Here is a 17,000-nt window from a genome sequence, read left to right as displayed (position 1 = left end):
TGTGGGTCTGGAAATCTGCAGAAAACAAAGCATAGAAGTGTATAAATTTTTTTTCCTCATGTATGCTTTCCTGCTCCTTCTCTTAATGGATGGAGAATGTAGTTCCTTCTTTTCTACTATGAGAACTTCCCACCTAGCAAAGCTTTACAGACATTCTTCTACCCTGGCACACCAGCACTGTCAAATTCCCACTGCCTCCACAGACCTCTCACAAAAACAAGTAGCACATAACTAAGGAAAGCAACAATGACACTGCCTGCAGCTACAACAGAGGTGGTTGATTATCTAAAGCCCAGGTATCCTTCTGGGAGCAGTGTATATTCTGTTCATAGGACAGCTTCATCCTAATGTCCAAGTGACATTTCTCTCTTGCTGTGCACACATGAGCCATGATATTTAACGACTGTATTACTGGTGACTCCATGTAAGCCTGGAGATCAGTGTGACTGCTCCAGACATAACCCCAAACTGGCATCTGGCCCACAGCATCAAAACTGCTGAATGTCCTGGCTTGGATTCAGACTGCGATACATGACTGATTGTTCAGCTTTAATGAATTACTGCTTGTCAGTGGAGCTACTTTAACTACATGTGTTATTAAAGCCTACTGCAAAGGTAAACACATTGGCTTAATCACCCATGTTCCCTCAGCAGTTTACTAGAACACATCTTCATACAATATAAAAATTCTAGCAATGACAAGACAACTTGGAGCCAGGATCAGACAGTGGTGGGCCCAGATCTGCTTGTCCACAAAGTTCTTCAGTAGATATACCAGAGGTATATAAATTTGACTTGCTAAAACAAAGCTGCTGTCAAGACTTCTTGCACTCAGGACTAAAAAACTCTTCTATTTCTCTGTCTCAGAGCTGCACAAGTACTCATAAAGAAAATACAAGTTTGGGGAAAAGCTCATTAGAAGAAAACCTGCAAATCAAACAACTGGAGAAGACTTGGAGCAACATCATCCAGATGATCCTGCTTTGAGAAGGGATTGAACTGGGTGATTTCTAAAGGTCCTCCTCAACCTATTCTATGATTAAGACTTGGGAAGGGGATCCTAATTTGCTAGTATGAATCAGGCAAAGAACAACACTTGCTTTGATGAAAGACTTCAAAATTGTAGGGGACCTTACATGTGAATACACAAACTGAGACTTCGCTTTATGTGTTGAAAATCACTTAGGATCAAACTGCAGGTAGGTCCATACCCCTATCAGAGGCTGGCCATCCCAGAAGCTCTCCGACTCTGTTGCAACATATATGAAACAGAGCACAAAAAAGCAAGTTGTGGTCACTCCTGCAAACCTGGGTCTGCTGGACAGCCAGCCACATACTGCTGAAAGAAACATCATCTAAAGTAATTCTGTTCTGCAGCATGGGGCCTGCAATGGCTACATCTCATTTCAGTGCTTCCCCCTAGTACCATCAGAGTCACAGGTAAAGGCTGGCTTTGAAAATTAATGATGCTTCCCTGGCACCTAATTTATTAACTTGAGTCCAAAAAGACTCCTTAGTGCTGTAATACCATTAGTAGCCTACACAGTACTGCTGCATAATTAGAAACAGTGGACAAAAATAATATGAACTTTATGCCTTTAAGGAAAATATTATGTTAAGCAACAACCTGCAACAGACCATATGCAATGAAATACAAACTAAATTTACAGATCAACAAAAGCAAGATATTTGGCAGCAGTCAACACAAACTTCTTTTGAAAGATGTATTTTTATTTAAGTAACTATATAATTTGAGAAAGATGGAAGCCGGTGCCACCCCAGATGGCACCCTGAAACATGAGGGCTTTATCAGAGGCAGGCTGCCATTTTAAAATTCCCTACAATATTGCACTTTAAATAATCTTATTTCAGCTGGACTGCAAGTCTAAGTAAGGTCTACAATTAGAAGAAGTTACGGTTCCCTGATTTATCATTCTGTTAACAAATATACCACGTGTTTTGCATGGCACACAGGTATCTTCACATCACACTGATTAGGAAGCAAAGACGCTGCAGCAGGCCAGAAATAGCATCTTGCAGCATTACCAAAATAATGCCATAATATGGATTGTTCAGGCTGTCTCTTATATAGTAGGATTTATTTCAATAATGCTATATGTCTCCTTAAAAACAATGCTGGTACGTCACAATTATAGGTATAAAAAGGAAAACAGAATGAGTGTATTCCTAACAGTCGAATGAACTTGGATATTTAAAACGGTAAATGAAACAGGAACCCTTAAGAGGAATTTTCAGGCCTTATAATTTCACATCAGTTGACAGTTACACTTAATTAACCATTACAGCTACCCACTCCATCTCTTTTTATAGCATGGAAAGGAGAAAGCTTTACTGACTGGCAAGCGCTTCCATTGAAAACAGACTTGCTACAGCTCACCAAAACCTCAGGAAAGCAGGTATACATCTATGGGTTATTACTTAGTTCTTCCTACAAGCCCTTCTTGATCACCAGAACAATCTAGGCTGGGATGTAGGCAGAAAAGCAACATGTTGCTGTTCAGCAGAGGAGGCAGTTGGTGGTCTGAGAAAAAGACAGACCAGAACTACCTACATCCAAGCAGTCACTGAAAGAAACACCTCTTGAATACCTCCTAAAACAGAACTCCTCTCTTTTGGGAGATAGCAGTCTCTCCTCCTTGAAACCAAACAAAAACTGGGCAAAACAGGTGAAACATTTTCTCTGGTCTCTTAACTGATGTTTATCTTAGCTGTACACCCGGACACTTGGGAAGGAAGTAGGTGTTTTCTGGATAGTGCCACTTGAAACTTGAGGTCTGTTGGAAGTCCACAGGAAACTGGTGAGACTTGCAGTGCTCAACTGCTGACCCTTAGCCATCCTTCCCTTTCCATTTTCATTAAAAGAAAGATCTAATCAAGTATTAAAATGGCATGATGGCTATATTTGTTGTTTTTACATATTCAGTACTGATTTACATGGCAGTCAAGGTCACAAACACCACCACCCTCAAAAAACGGATTCAACACAAAATTAACAAGAGTGCTGCTGACTCTAGAGATAGTCATTTCCATAGAAACTGGTCTGCTTTTTAAAAAGCAAGGCAATGCATTAAAATCAGTGAGCTTTAAAATGTTCATTCTACCTTGTTTTTGCTGATCCAAGTGCTGTTACCACAGAAACAGGAGAAGCAGCTGAACCAGCCACTGTGAGTTGGGAGCTACAAGTCTCATTTGTCGCTGGGCTCTGCCAGCCAGGCACTGCAGGCGGAGATATCCACTGCAGCAGGTACAGACCTTGGCCTCCTGAGACTTCAGCTCAGGGGGAAAACCAGACTGACAGACCCTCCTCACAGAACGTGTTATTCTACACTGTGTTTGGCTGAAAAATCCACTAAAACACCCTGGGGCTGATGTAGACCCTCCAAGTCTTCCCAGTGACTCCAGTGGTCCTGAAGACACACACACACATACAAAGTTCATTATCATCATTTTTTATCTTGGTTGCTGGTGGTTTCAAATGCCAACTCTGCATGAACCTTTTATAACCATTCCTCCTCTGTCACATCCTCATCTCATGTCAGAGGGATGCTTATATTTTTCCATTTCCCCTTTGCCTTGCTCAGTGGTGACAGAGACAAGTACTATTGGAAATATTTTACAGCCTCCAAGGAAGATTAATTGCTCCAGCTTTGCTTGGCACTCTACTGGTCAGCTGCCTCTCTTGCTTTGTTCCATGAAAACACTCTCTTATCTATGCAAGCTGATACCTATATTTTTCAATGCTGGGTACAGTTACCTCATTTATTGACTCTGACTATGGAAACAAAAAGGCCTATTTGCTGAGAAAAACATTCAGGTATTATATTATAACCTACTATGTAGAAAAGGCCTGATTTATTGGTATTATAGCATTGCCTGATGAAAGCCCCAACTGTGATGTTCAATAGTTAATGCAATCTATCAAAAAAGGTATCATTTATCCTTCAGTTAATCAGAAAGAGAATATATTAGATACTTTAAATAATTAAGGATATTAAAAATGCATTACCAAATGTTTATCATTAAGTAAACTGGCAAAAGAAGAGTAGGGTATTTTACAGCAGTCTAAAAATAAAGATGTCTCAGGTATCTCCTCTCTGTCCAAGCATGCGTTAAAGATTTATATCTCACTTGATGGGAGCAGAGCAGGAGCACCATCACAGGGGTCAGGCTGACACTACATAATACACTGAGATCACACAGCTGTGGGAGCAGAGGCGACTGGCACAACATCAAGGATGAAAACACACAGGTGAACTAGACAAAAGAGGAAAGTGAACATGGGGACAAGAGACTGAATGGAAAGAACAGGAGGGAAGGGAAATGAAGCAACAAGAGAGATGAAACAACACTGCAAAGACAGGCTACAAACAGAAAAAAAAAAGGGTAATGAGTTAAAATGCCAGTAACAGTGAAAACAACAAAAAAACAATGACCGCAAAAATCTTAATTTTATTTTTCAGGATATATTCAAGCTGTAATGCTTTACTCATGGCAAGCAGAAGGGGCAGCAAATCAGACCATCTCCCTGTGAGGCCAAAGCTGTGAGAAAAAAGGGTAGCTGGGTGTTCTTTAATGAAAGACCCTGAGCAAACTGCATCATAAAGCAGCCAGTAGGCAGATGAGAAAGTTAAATAAAGCATTTTAATTATCCTTTCTTATTGCAGGCTCACAGCACACTGCTCTCATTATGAAAGGGTTACAAAAGTGACATTATCAAGAGGGTGCTCTCTTGGAACAATTAGTTTAACCTAATGAACACACAGCTCCCCTAATTAGCTCAGGAAAGTAAGAAATACCCAACTGTTCAACTCTGTAGTGTAGACCAAGGAGAGAAAACTGCAGCAAGCAGAAGGCCTGCCAAACAAAGAAACTACAATGATGAAATTTCAAATCTAGCTAGAGAGGTATTTTAAAAACAGAAGCTGCTCCAAAGAAGACTTCAGCTTTTAAACAGAAAGGACAGAGAAATTCAACACCCCAATTTTAAGAAAAAGGGGCAGAAAAATAAAGCACAGTCCAAGTGGTTGTTTTTTTTTTTCCTAAAGGCAGTGCAGAGCATTTTTTGATCAGCTTCATTTTTATGAGTTAACACCTGCAGCAGCATTCAAATGCCAACTAATCCCACTCGCTGCAGAGCTCCAGCACGCGTCAAAGCCTCGCGTCAAACGTGCCCAAGTTTGGAATAAAGCAATCCCAGCGCGCGATCTGGCACGATACGGAACCCAGCATAGCGGGAGAGCCTCTGGAGCAGCCAGCAGCGGGACACAGCGTGACACCAGGGAACAGGAATAAGTACACCTCGCTCATCCCACACACTCAGGGTTGCTCCAAGACTGCTCAGGAGCTAGAGCTGAACACATTCCCTAGGGAAGGCCATTCCATGTGCTACAGAATTATTATTTTTAGAGTAAGAATTAAAAAATATTTTGCATAAACATATTCTGACTGCTTGTTACCGGTTACAATGCAGGAAGGAAGGGACCCTGTTTAGCAAGCCTGGGTCCTGTTCAACTGGACTGTCCTTCCACCCTCCCGTGACTCAGTGATTTCCAAATATTTCACATACCTGTCTGACAAGAGCCAGCTGCAGTGACAGGTAGAGGATGATCTGGTGATCTTCGGGGGCCAGGTCATGTGCTCTTTAAGGAAGACCACATAAGACAAAAAGAAAAGTGACTGTTAGATTGCCCTTTGCAGAACTCCTTCGCTATGAGTCACAGAAGCACAAAACAAAACCCAGTCTTTCCCCACAGAAAACCAGTCCAGTAACAGGGGAGCACACTGAAACTAGACAAAAAGCAGAACAGTGCTGGCCTGGCTAAGCCAGAATCCCAGGAAAAAGTATGAGAAACACAGCTGCCAGTATGTTATACAACTTACATGCTCCTTTATTAATGCCACTTAATATTTTGGAACCTGGATAACTAATATGGAAAAAGTAGCACTGAGCGCATAACAAACCTATCAAAGCATTATTTTACGTAATTCAGGTGACAGACATAGTTGTCTAACTTGTTCCTATACTGCCACTTTTCAAACATTAAGAGAGGGTTAGATTAGCACTGAAAAAGTGGTCACCATGAGCATGTAGAGGACTAAATATCAGGAGCCTCTGACACAAGCTGGGGCTCAAACATACAAAACATTCTCCACCCTGCAGCTTCTAGTTTAATTTTGACAGCAGACTCCTAATTTGGAAAGGGAAGACACTGAGGGAGGAACGATTTGATGACAGGAGCTGCGCCTGGACCAACACCAAGCCCTCACTTGTCAAGCTTGGACTCCAAGATATTCCCTTCCAGCCCACAGCAAGCACTACACTGAAGTGAAGCCTTGGCTAGAGAAGGCTGCAGCTTCTCCAGAACCAGATGTGCAGGCCCTTAACAAAGCCTTGTACAAGGCAGGGAATAGGGATGGACAACCTGGGCAGAACTGTCCCCTCTCAGACTATGCTAGGCACAAACTTGCAGTCTGAATTTGCCAGCCTGTGGAGAAGCCATTAACCAAGGCAATGATGGGATAGTTTCTTGGGGAACCCAACCTAGGAGGAAAGGTGGGGCAGCAGCTCATGTCACCTGGCAGCCCACTCCAGGAACCAGTGGATTTCTCTCCTTGTGACTCACAGAGCTCACTCACAGCTCTGCAGCACAGGGAAGTCATTTCACATGGGAGAAATGGGGAAGAGGAAGGTCCCTCATAGCCAATTAACATTCCTGACCTCTTTCTGGGCTGCATTCCAGGACACCAGGGAAACCTGCACCTGCACTGCCAGGTCCAAAGTGAGCACAATTAATGTCCTTATGAGGGAGAAACGACAGGCTGACAACGCTAGTGGTTAAAACCCATGCCAAAACTATTGATTTGCTAATAATAAACAAGTAGCAGTAAAATAATTCCTTCAGGAAACAAACCACACACCATTTTAATGGCAGCCACTTTTCAAATACCATCTTGGCCTGTGAGCAAGAAGATTTTGAAGCTGATTTTTATAACTAGTGGCTCTAGAGCAAATTAATTTATTATGGATTGAATATGTCCTGTAACTCTGTAAGTCAAGGTGGCACTCAAGTGTTCTGAAGCAATGCCAAAGACATCAACGTGCAATTAGTACAGGCAAGTCAATAATTTCTCCTTCCACTTCAAAAAACACAAAAAAACTCCCAAACCCAAAGAGCCACAACCTCCCCCACCAAAAAAATCCCCAACCCCCCCAAAAATTGCAACAAACAATAAAACTCCACAGAACTCAGCTTTGCCCTCGGGTGTTAGACAGGGTGAGCCACCTCTCTACAAAGTGTCTCTTGTGAAACCTTCAGTAGCCTCTCCAGCAATAAATAACAGGGGAAAGTTCACAAGAGTATAGCAGATTAAATTAATGGTGCTTTTGGAAAGAAACAAAGGATTGTTCCTTTATTGCTCATTTTTCTCAGAAGGAATTAGAAAAACATTTGGTGCAATCTTCCAGCTGAAAAGGCCCCTTACAGAGATGACTACAGGCCAAACCATGGCCTGAGAGATCATACATGTTCTTCAAAAAAAGGCAAAAAACAAGGAAGGTTAAAAAATGAAGGAAACCAAACTTAGGCATTTAGGAAAACACTAGTAATCAGTTCACTGTCACATTCCTGTTGGCTGATGTTTGAGTAACTAATGTTTGGCTGGAAGCTTGTCTGCCTCCTAGGCAGAGTTAAGATACCATGAAAACAAGTCACAGCCAATGGGAAAAGTCAAAGGATAAAAAACAAAGAAGTTTAAAAGCAGTGCAGTACCACAATTCCTTAAAATTGGTCAGCAGTTAATGTACGACACCGGAGCCCACAAACTAGTGTGACCAAAAGTAAAAGCACACTCCTCATCCAAACAGCGAATGAATACATGGCTTTTAGAAGTTTTCTCTCTCAGACCTCCATAAGGTAAATACCCAGAATTTTATCTGTGGTTTCAGTTCTTGCACTCACTACAAAACCAGTGTAAGACAAACATGCTGGCCTCCTTCTTGGTCAGCATCAGCAAAACAGCTAAGATCCTTTAACATTGTTCAAATTGTTAAACCTGTACTTTGAGACAGCAGAGATCTCAAGTTTTCTTCACTTATGTAATTACAACCACAACGAACTCAGAATTAGATTTCAGCCCAAGACTTAGACCACATAAGCTTCCATTCAATTGCTATCTACAGTCTGTAGGCATCTACATTTACAGTGGGTTGCAAATTTTGAATGTAATTGTAAAAATGTAAATAACTGCCTGAACACCACCCAGTATATTTTGGGTGGTGTAATTTAATCATAACAGAGTGAGAAAGCTCACACCTTACCTCTCTACCCCACAGAATGGACAAAAACAGGTTTTAAATCAAACAGTTGTACTCGAGGTCTCAAGTGTAGTTGTACAAGAGTGTAATTCACAGTTGCTTCCAGGGTGGAGCCATTGTATCAGTTTTCCCCAGAAATATAGGGATGAAGGAGAGATGAGTGGTGCCTGCTTTGTACTACCAGCTCTGGAACCTCCTCTTCCAACAACAGCTCATGTAAACGCTCATTAGGACAACCATTATTCTCTCCCCTAGGTGCACTGGTGCCAGGTCACCCCATAGCTGCCTACACCCTGATGGTGGAGGTACTTTCCCATCATAACGGAAATAGGATTTTAAGCCTGCTTCACACAGGAATTGAGACAAAATTAGCTTTCCACGTCTGCCAGCTGGCATCATGTGAGGAAGCTGCATCTCCCAGCACTGTAGATCTCACTGCAGCTAATTTGGGGCTAAGGTTTTTTTTCTGTAAGGTGGCAGAACAGCACTCTTACCTTGGATATTCAATCAAATAATCACTGCATTTAGCCATCACAGAAATGGTTTTGACAGACTACTGCTGAAACCTAATGAACTGTTTTCAAAGTTTCCAGCAAGGAAGCCTTACGCAGAGAAAAAAGAAACACAAAAAGAAAAATTTTTCTGAATTAATGAAAAAAAATACACAAAGCAATTATCTGCAAAATTCCTACTCACCTCTCCAAAGTCTGAAGTGCTTTCTTGTTTAATTCATCCTGAGTGCTCTTTAGAGTAGCTGTAGGACAAGATACAATGCCATTTAAGTGCTAATTCAATGTTTCAGATCAAATAAATAAATGTATAGAGTATTTCAACCCGTGAGCATAAATGCTATGGCAATCTCTGTGTGTTTGTGCATGTGCTCATTTTGACATGAATTCTCAAATTCATTCCTATTAAAGATCATTTTAAGTCCTTTGTTTGAAATACTGAAGCATTTTTTATTTACATATGCCACTGAAGGCGGCTGGAAGAAGGGGTTAAACACTAACTAGATACCAAGAAGGTATCTAGTTAGAGAAGACCATCAGCCAGACTGCTGCAAATGTTACAAGCAGTAATTGCATCACAGTCTGACCCAGGTACAGACTGCCCCCACCACCATCTTTGTGTAGGAGTGTGCTGCAGCTTGAACAGGGAGCACCAGCAGCCAAACTTACAGCTCTGTGACAAAACACCACCATCTTTAAGACCACAACAGACTTTTAGGTTACTTCAGATGTGGCATTAGCCCTTCTTCCATGCCTCTAATTGCTTGACTAGTGGATCCTACTCAGTACAAACGTGTCAATGTATAAATTAATTCCTGCCTAAAACCAGAAAAGGAAGAGAGAAATCAAGCTCTTGTTACACCTGGGTATCATAAGATATCATCAAGATCAACAGGAACAGAGGAAGAGCTTAAAGGAACATGGCTTTCTCAGATCCAAAACATCTGGAAACCTAGTGATGGTTTTTAGAAAGGCATTGGCTGTCTTGTTCTGGTTCTTAGGCTTTCCTATTTTGCATAGCAGTTGTGTCTTGTTCTGCCTATCCTGAAATTGAGAGCTGTTGGTCAACAGCATAAGGAAGTGATGAGTAGTTAATCCATCAGCAAACATCACCCATGAATGTATCTGATTTGATACATCAAGTCAGCGTATGTTCCAAAACAGAAAACGACTAAGTAGTATATAATAATGCAACAAAGACAGTGAAATTCAAATATTCTTAAAAGTTATTAAGAAGAGACATGTTCTTCTGCAAGACCTGCAAACGTAACCAGTTTCTTTGCATTCTGCAATATGACAGCAAGTGAAATTTTGTAAGTAAATTATTTGCTGCAGTAGCTATAGTGACCAGACTTTTTTTATTTCTACATCTTTCAACGGTTCTTCAGAACAGCAGGTTCATTTGGGAGGAACAGCAACCTTCAGGATTTCCTAATCATAATGATCAGAACTTGCTTAGGCCACAAAACCTACTCCAAGATTAAAAACTGATCCAAAAATTTGTATTTTAAATAATAAATTTAAAGACATGGACTTTCATGAAAAATGCAGCATCTATTAAAAATACATCACTCTCAGTAGCCTAAAATCAGGCTGCAAAATACTGAATAAAGGTAACAAAGGAAGAAAATGTGGAAAAAAAATTTAAAGAATAAAAAATTTTGTTTACATCAGAATGACTGATGTAAACAAAAATGCTTGAGGAGACATTGGAAAGGATTAGATAATACCTATAAACATTCCTACAGAAAAAAATCCGACATTCTGTTTCTCATGGAAACTACCATTCTTTAAGTTACAGAGCAATTCTAAGTTGTCACACAACAAGAAAGACTGAAAGAAATGTTACCATTTGTCCCTTAAATTAAACACCAAATGGAAAACTAGAATGTCGAGCTTCCACCTGTTAAGACATTTGACTAATGCTCAGCTTGTAGCCAGAAAGAACACAAAATATGTTGTGGAAATGATGTGATTACAGCTAGTCAGCTTTGCCTCTGCATTACTGGGAAACAGCAGGTGACTCCCACCTCCCACAATATGGACTGCATCTTCAGCTACCACAAAGCTGGAATGCTGTGTGCAGCTCTGGCATCCACAACATTAAGACTTGGTTCCATTGGAACAAATCCCAAAAAGTGCCATGAAAATGGTTGGAGGGCTGGAAGGCATCTTCAAAAGCTGAGAGAGTTGGCGTTTTTCATCCAGGGCAAGGGCCAAGGGAGGCCTTACTGCACCCTCTTAATACTTCAAGAGGGTTTTTAAGAAAGAGTTATTTTTTATCAGTTCCTATAAAGACAGGACAGGGAGTAATGGATTTAAACTAGAAGAGGAAAGATTTAGATTATATACAGGAAGAAATTCTTTACTAGGAGGGTGGCAAGACTATGAAACAGGCTGCCCAAAGACGTTGCAGATGCCCTACCCCTGAATTACTCAAAGAAAACTGCAACCCACTTGTATCACTGAGAAGCTCTCACTTCAGACAAAGAAAGGTTTGTACTAAGGGAACAGAACCTGCTGGGTCTGATTAAACTTTTAAAATTTGTGCTCCATTCTGCCAGGTCAATCACACCAAAGAATTCTTCAGTCCCTACCCAATTTTACTTCCTGAGAGCATGGCTGCTGCAGTTTCACCAAATAAAACAAAATGTGACTTATTACTAAGATTAAAATAAGCTCCAAAAGCAGTCTGACCAATGGGAGAGTGGCACAGGGGGTTTCTGAAACCCGTAAGACACACTACTTTTGCAAATGCCACCTGAGCAGCCCAATATTTATTTTCTGAAGCATTCTGGGTTTTTAAAGCAGCTTCAGCATTACTAAAATTCAATAGGTTCTTCAGCAGTATTTTGTACCTAAATACAAAGCTCTGGATCACATTTAAAAACAGAGGACAAGTTCTGTCTTAGTAAAAGCGTAGGAGTACTGAATGCATGGAATGAAACAGAGCCAAGGATCAGAAACAACTCTACAAACATAGGGACAGGAATCTAGTTCTAATCTTGTCCAGTGGATTGAGCACCCATTAGCAGCTGAAGCATAGTCAGGTCTATTTATGTAAAACATTTGTTTTGTGGGAAAGGATTCAGTTTGTAATGTGCAAAACTGTTCCTTTATGTGAATCACAATGTAAGAAGTGGGGATGACAGATAAATGGACTTCATAAATAAATTTCTGATCCAAAGTAAAACACTGACATGCAGGCACTCTTTTGCAAATATGACTGAGTTTCAGAAACTATTCCCTTGTGTTAATACATCTAATATGACACAACATACAGTTTTAGCGTCCAGAATTATAATTAAAGATTGCATGCACTGTTATTTCCAAAAGCAAAGACTGTAAGTTTGTTCACTAATAATTTATTCACTTCTTTGTGAACAAACGGGGGGGCTTAACATTAACCAGTGCTGCCAGTACCCCGATTGTAAAATCCACAAAGACTGATAGAATGAGTTTCTAATTCAGTCCCTGATCCATGACCTTCTACCAAAATTCTAAAAGAAAACAGACACAGCACACTCATCTCTGAAAAAACAATGAGGGACTGTTACATCTACAAAGAATTCACAATATGTGAGATAGTGATGTGAGGGAAGAAGAGCATTTGCTCACAATACATTCTCAACCTAGTCTTTCCTCTTCAGCCTTTGGTAAATTCATGTCACCTTTCCCTGTCTTCAGTGAATTCTTCATCAAACCTAAGGGAGGAAAAGTTGACAACACAGCTTATGTCAAAACTGGAAGTGTGGGAGGAAGGCAAATGGTTTGCTGTTGGCATTGACCCACTGGAAATTGATCTGCAGAAAACGAACATTAACTACGCACAGGAGGCTTGGGCTTCTAGGACTGAGGCAAAAGTGTAAAAGTGTCAATGGCTTCCTCTGATGACACATTGTTCAGCTACTTCAATAAGACTTATTTCAAGAAACATGAAATTAAACATTAAGAATAAGGAAGCTTACCAGGGTAAGTTTCAGGAAATCATACTTCCTACAGGAGCTTTTTGCAAATCACAAAGAAAAGGCTTTAATACAACTCCTCAGTGCCTCTGTCACACAGGAGGAAAAATAATTACTAGAAGATTATATTAAATACTAAAGTCTAACTTGGATGGAAGGCTGAAAGCTTTAGAAGGCAATTGGTCAAATGTCTCTGAGACACTTAGCTACCACTGAAAATACTGATTTACTGAAACTCAACTAGGAAGTTACAGGAATCTCATATATACACACACAGATATTTGACTTGTCTGCATATGTCAGTAAGAACTGGTATAAATACAGTGATAAACAAGATTGACAACATGAGGCAGGATTACATCACAGAACTGCTGTCTTTCAGCATGTTCTAGCTTTGCTTCCTCGCTGTCATACGCTATTTTTTAACAATGCTAATGAAAAATGTCTTGCTAGTGCAAATTTGACATTTTCCAGTGAAACACAGTTCCATATTCATGACCATCACGTGTATGCTTTTGAAAGACTTAATCCATTTTATTAAAATATAATATGCAAAAAGGAAATATACTCTTCCTACTTCCCTCCAGTAACTGAGTGACTTGTCCTGTTGCCTTAAAGGCTAGAGATACGATGAGAAGGAAGATATATTCTGCTGTTTCAAAACATAAATCAGAGGCTAATCTGAAAATAATCCAAGGCAGTTGTTGTGAAGGCTGTTTTACATTAAAAAGGACATAATATTGAACTAGTCTATTCTAACTAACTCTGAAAACTCAAGAGATTTCCAGAAAAAGATTTTCCAACTCACATTTTGCTGTGCCAAAATATTTTTAGATCTAGAGTATAGTACATGGTTCTCTATTCTTTACAAACCACCTTCTGTTCATACTGAAGTTTACAAAGAGATCATAAGGGGCTGACATAGAAAACCTCCTATCCCTGAAAATAGTCTATGGGATCTTGTATAGCTTTACAACAGTTTAAACAACATCTAGGCAAAATGCCTTAAAAACTAGGCTGTTAAGCAGAACCCTATTCCTAGTGGACTTAAAATATATATGTAAGACATAGTTCAGGCTAGGAAGGACATACTTTTTGGACATGAACTTTTTAGGGAGAACTACTCTGAGGCAGAGAAATGGAGAGCTGCAAAGAGCTGCAGTGCCTGTTGGCCTCCATGATGAAAAGCAGCTCTCAGAACAGCTGATCAGATACGGCTGGCTGAAAAACTACACCAACTTGTGCTACTGAAGAGCACAAGAACACTTTCTCAGACACATGCCTTGCAGAATTCTGGTATAAGTTGCAAGGCCTGCATATTCCCTGATAATATGATAGAGTAATTTTGGCTTTGATTCAGGCTTCTTTCCTGAATCAACTTTGAAGAAGTTGGTTTGTTTCTATGGAACCTCTATGACAGAAAAGCCATTGCTTGCCTGAGGGCAGGAGTGCCAAAATTATTAGGAAACACACCAGCTCAGCCATTATTCAAAGAAAATGTGTTAGAACATATGCTCACCTATGTTAGAAGTCACAGAATAAACAAAGACTGTTCCCACCTGTGAGTTTGATGAAGGTCAGAGGCAGAACTGTCCCAAACACTTCAAGCCCTCCTAACTACAAAGCACCAAATCTGCAGGAGCCCCTTGTCCACTCATTAAAAATCCAAGTAAGCAGAATTAAAATGAAATACTTCTTACATTCAGTGGTCTGTTTCTAGTCAACATCCACATGTACCAGTGAGGTAGATATTTTTATCTTGTTTACTTCTAAGTAAAAGAAACTACATCACAGAGAGGTTGAATCTCTGTGGGGAATCAGTATCACGCCAGGAACTGAAGTGAGGCATTTCTGACTCCAATTCTTGGATTGTATTTCTTTATGATTTATGAGTGGGTGACAAAAATATGAAAACAGATGGAAAGTCTGACTTTTTGTTGTGTAAATTAAGTGAAAAAAAGTATTACAAATACTAAAGTAAAGCACACCAAGCATTGTCAGCTACACTCAGATTATCAGCCCCTAAGTAATGACCTGCATTTCTTCCTTTACCTAATAACTTCACTTTTATTACCACAGAAGACAGTTCTCTGAGCACATGAACAGTTCCCATTTATCTTGTGATCTAATTGTTTTTCATGTCTAGTCAGCACTGAAGGCAGATTTTCTAATAAATTCCCATTGGTTGCACTACAGACTTGGAAGAAATGCTCTCTATATAACAACACTTGATGAACAAGTAACTCACCATCAGTAGCTTGAAGGCTGTATGTCAGGCCCAATGCCAGGTAACCCTTTGCTAGGGACTCTCCAGCATCCTCACCCAGGTCTATCACCATTTTAGCAAAGTGTTCTCCTTCTTCCAGCTGCAAAAGAGGTAGGTTGAGACTTACAGGCATTTCCTCTATATTTGCTCCAATAAAATTTACCATCAGGCTTACGTGTAAGTGATCTGAGAGCCAAGACAAGGCTTCAGACAAGGGTGATCCCAGTGAACACTCATAAAAAGGACAACGTAGAAGGTCATATTAGCAGACCTTGGTGCACATGCTCCACAGTTTTGAGAAAAGTTTGGGTTTTGCACCCCAAACTCTTTCCAGATGTTTAAGATTAATCAAGGACACTATCTTATTTTATCGTTTCTTTCAGGCACACTTCAATCATGCAGCCTTAAATGCAAATGCTGTATCAGCTGGACTACTTATACGCCATCCCAGTAGGACAGGCTTAGGAAAGGTCTAACAGGTTTCTTCCTTTAATGGAAAACCATTCAGTTTTGCTGTTTGATTTTTTTTTTAAACCTTAGCAAATTTTACTTTCTTTTAAAACATTAGAATAAAACAAGAAACCTAAAGCTCTCAGCTGCTGCTTGAAGTTCTGTTGCCACAAGGACGCAGAAATTTCAGGACACAAATTTGTATCTGAACTAACACACTACCTTGGCAGCTCTGGCTGTACTAACCACTTTCTGCATCTTTTGCAAAGACACAATTTCCTTGAAAATGCATTTTATATTATAGATAGAAATTGGAGGAGAGAGCAGTCACAATCTCTCAGAATCAGCCTCCAAAGTGATGAAATATGTAAGCTGGTCTCCACTACTACACCACAGACTGCGCCCCCAACCTTCCTTTCGACACATCAGCATCTGTAAAATCTGAGTTACTGGTAATTTTAAATAAAAATAATAAGTCAAATATTATTACAGAATGGAATGTTTCTTATTTCTAACTTTAAACTCTCATTAATATCACTCACTCATTTTAAGTAGAAAAGACTAAGACCTGTACAATGTATATACATTGAAAGGTGTAGGTTGGAGTGACACTGGCAAAACTTGTAAGTAATGCCTGAAAAATAGAGCCTACAGGAAGATCTCATTTCTGTACAAGACAGTATGCAGATCCTGTCACCCATAATCAGAGTCATCCCTAATCAAGAAGTAGACAGCATTACAGTATCTGACAAATCCTCCCTTTGGAAACTTTAATTACATCACAACTGACTTTATGAGACAGGGTTGTTTAATTTTGAAAAAGTACTTTTTTCGTTTGAAATCTGGCTAGTTTAGACTAGCCACACAAGTACTGTGGACGTGTGCCCTCTTTATGCTCAGCATTGTCAGACTTCAGCACCTCATGGCTCCTTAACATCTAAAATGACTCATCCATAAAAACCTGGAATTAAAATGCACCATCAAACGAGAAATTTGCCTTCTGCAGTGATCTGTTAATACACTACCTATGAACAAAATCTACTTGACTTGTCGTAGCATCCTGGCAATGAGCCTCCTAATCCCAACACTTGAAAACATTCAGGTGACAACATTAACTAATGGCTTCATAAACAAACAACCTGGATTTATTAGATGATATCAAACATCAAAAGAAAATTACTTTTGACATAAACCTGAAGAAAGGCTGAAAACTGCAAGTGAAGAAACAAATCTCCACTGCTTGGATTTCTTCCCACTGGTACAACTCCCAAGACCACAGATTTCAAACTAGATGTAGAACAATTATTCCCCAATTTCTGCAAACTCAGGTCAGTCCAACGACTAATGCATATGTTATCATCAAATCTTTTCCTGAAAGCACTGTGAAAGCATTAGTGCTCCTCATTGCCCCATCAGCTGTGATTGTGAAAGCCACTAACTGACACAGGAGCACCTCTTGCGGAATACTGGGACTC

General features: G+C 40.0%; 1 protein-coding gene across 6 annotated transcripts in view; it reads right to left on the bottom strand.

Moving 5' to 3' along the window:
• Nucleotides 1–17,000, bottom strand: part of TTC7A (tetratricopeptide repeat domain 7A) — a 204,013-nt gene that overhangs the window by 124,829 nt on the left and 62,184 nt on the right. For all 6 annotated transcript variants that reach the window (XM_064414482.1, XM_064414479.1, XM_064414477.1 and 3 more), the window contains 3 exons: nucleotides 15,058–15,175; nucleotides 9,032–9,089; nucleotides 5,588–5,660 (listed from right to left, as the gene is read on the bottom strand). In XM_064414482.1, coding sequence (XP_064270552.1) covers nucleotides 5,588–5,660; nucleotides 9,032–9,089; nucleotides 15,058–15,175 — 249 coding nt within the window. The remainder of the gene's footprint in view (nucleotides 1–5,587; nucleotides 5,661–9,031; nucleotides 9,090–15,057; nucleotides 15,176–17,000) is intronic.

The sequence above is a fragment of the Passer domesticus genome, chromosome 3 (genome assembly GCF_036417665.1).
Source record: "Passer domesticus isolate bPasDom1 chromosome 3, bPasDom1.hap1, whole genome shotgun sequence".
Taxonomy (NCBI): Eukaryota; Metazoa; Chordata; class Aves; order Passeriformes; family Passeridae; genus Passer; species Passer domesticus.
This window is presented reverse-complemented; position numbering and strand designations above follow the sequence as displayed.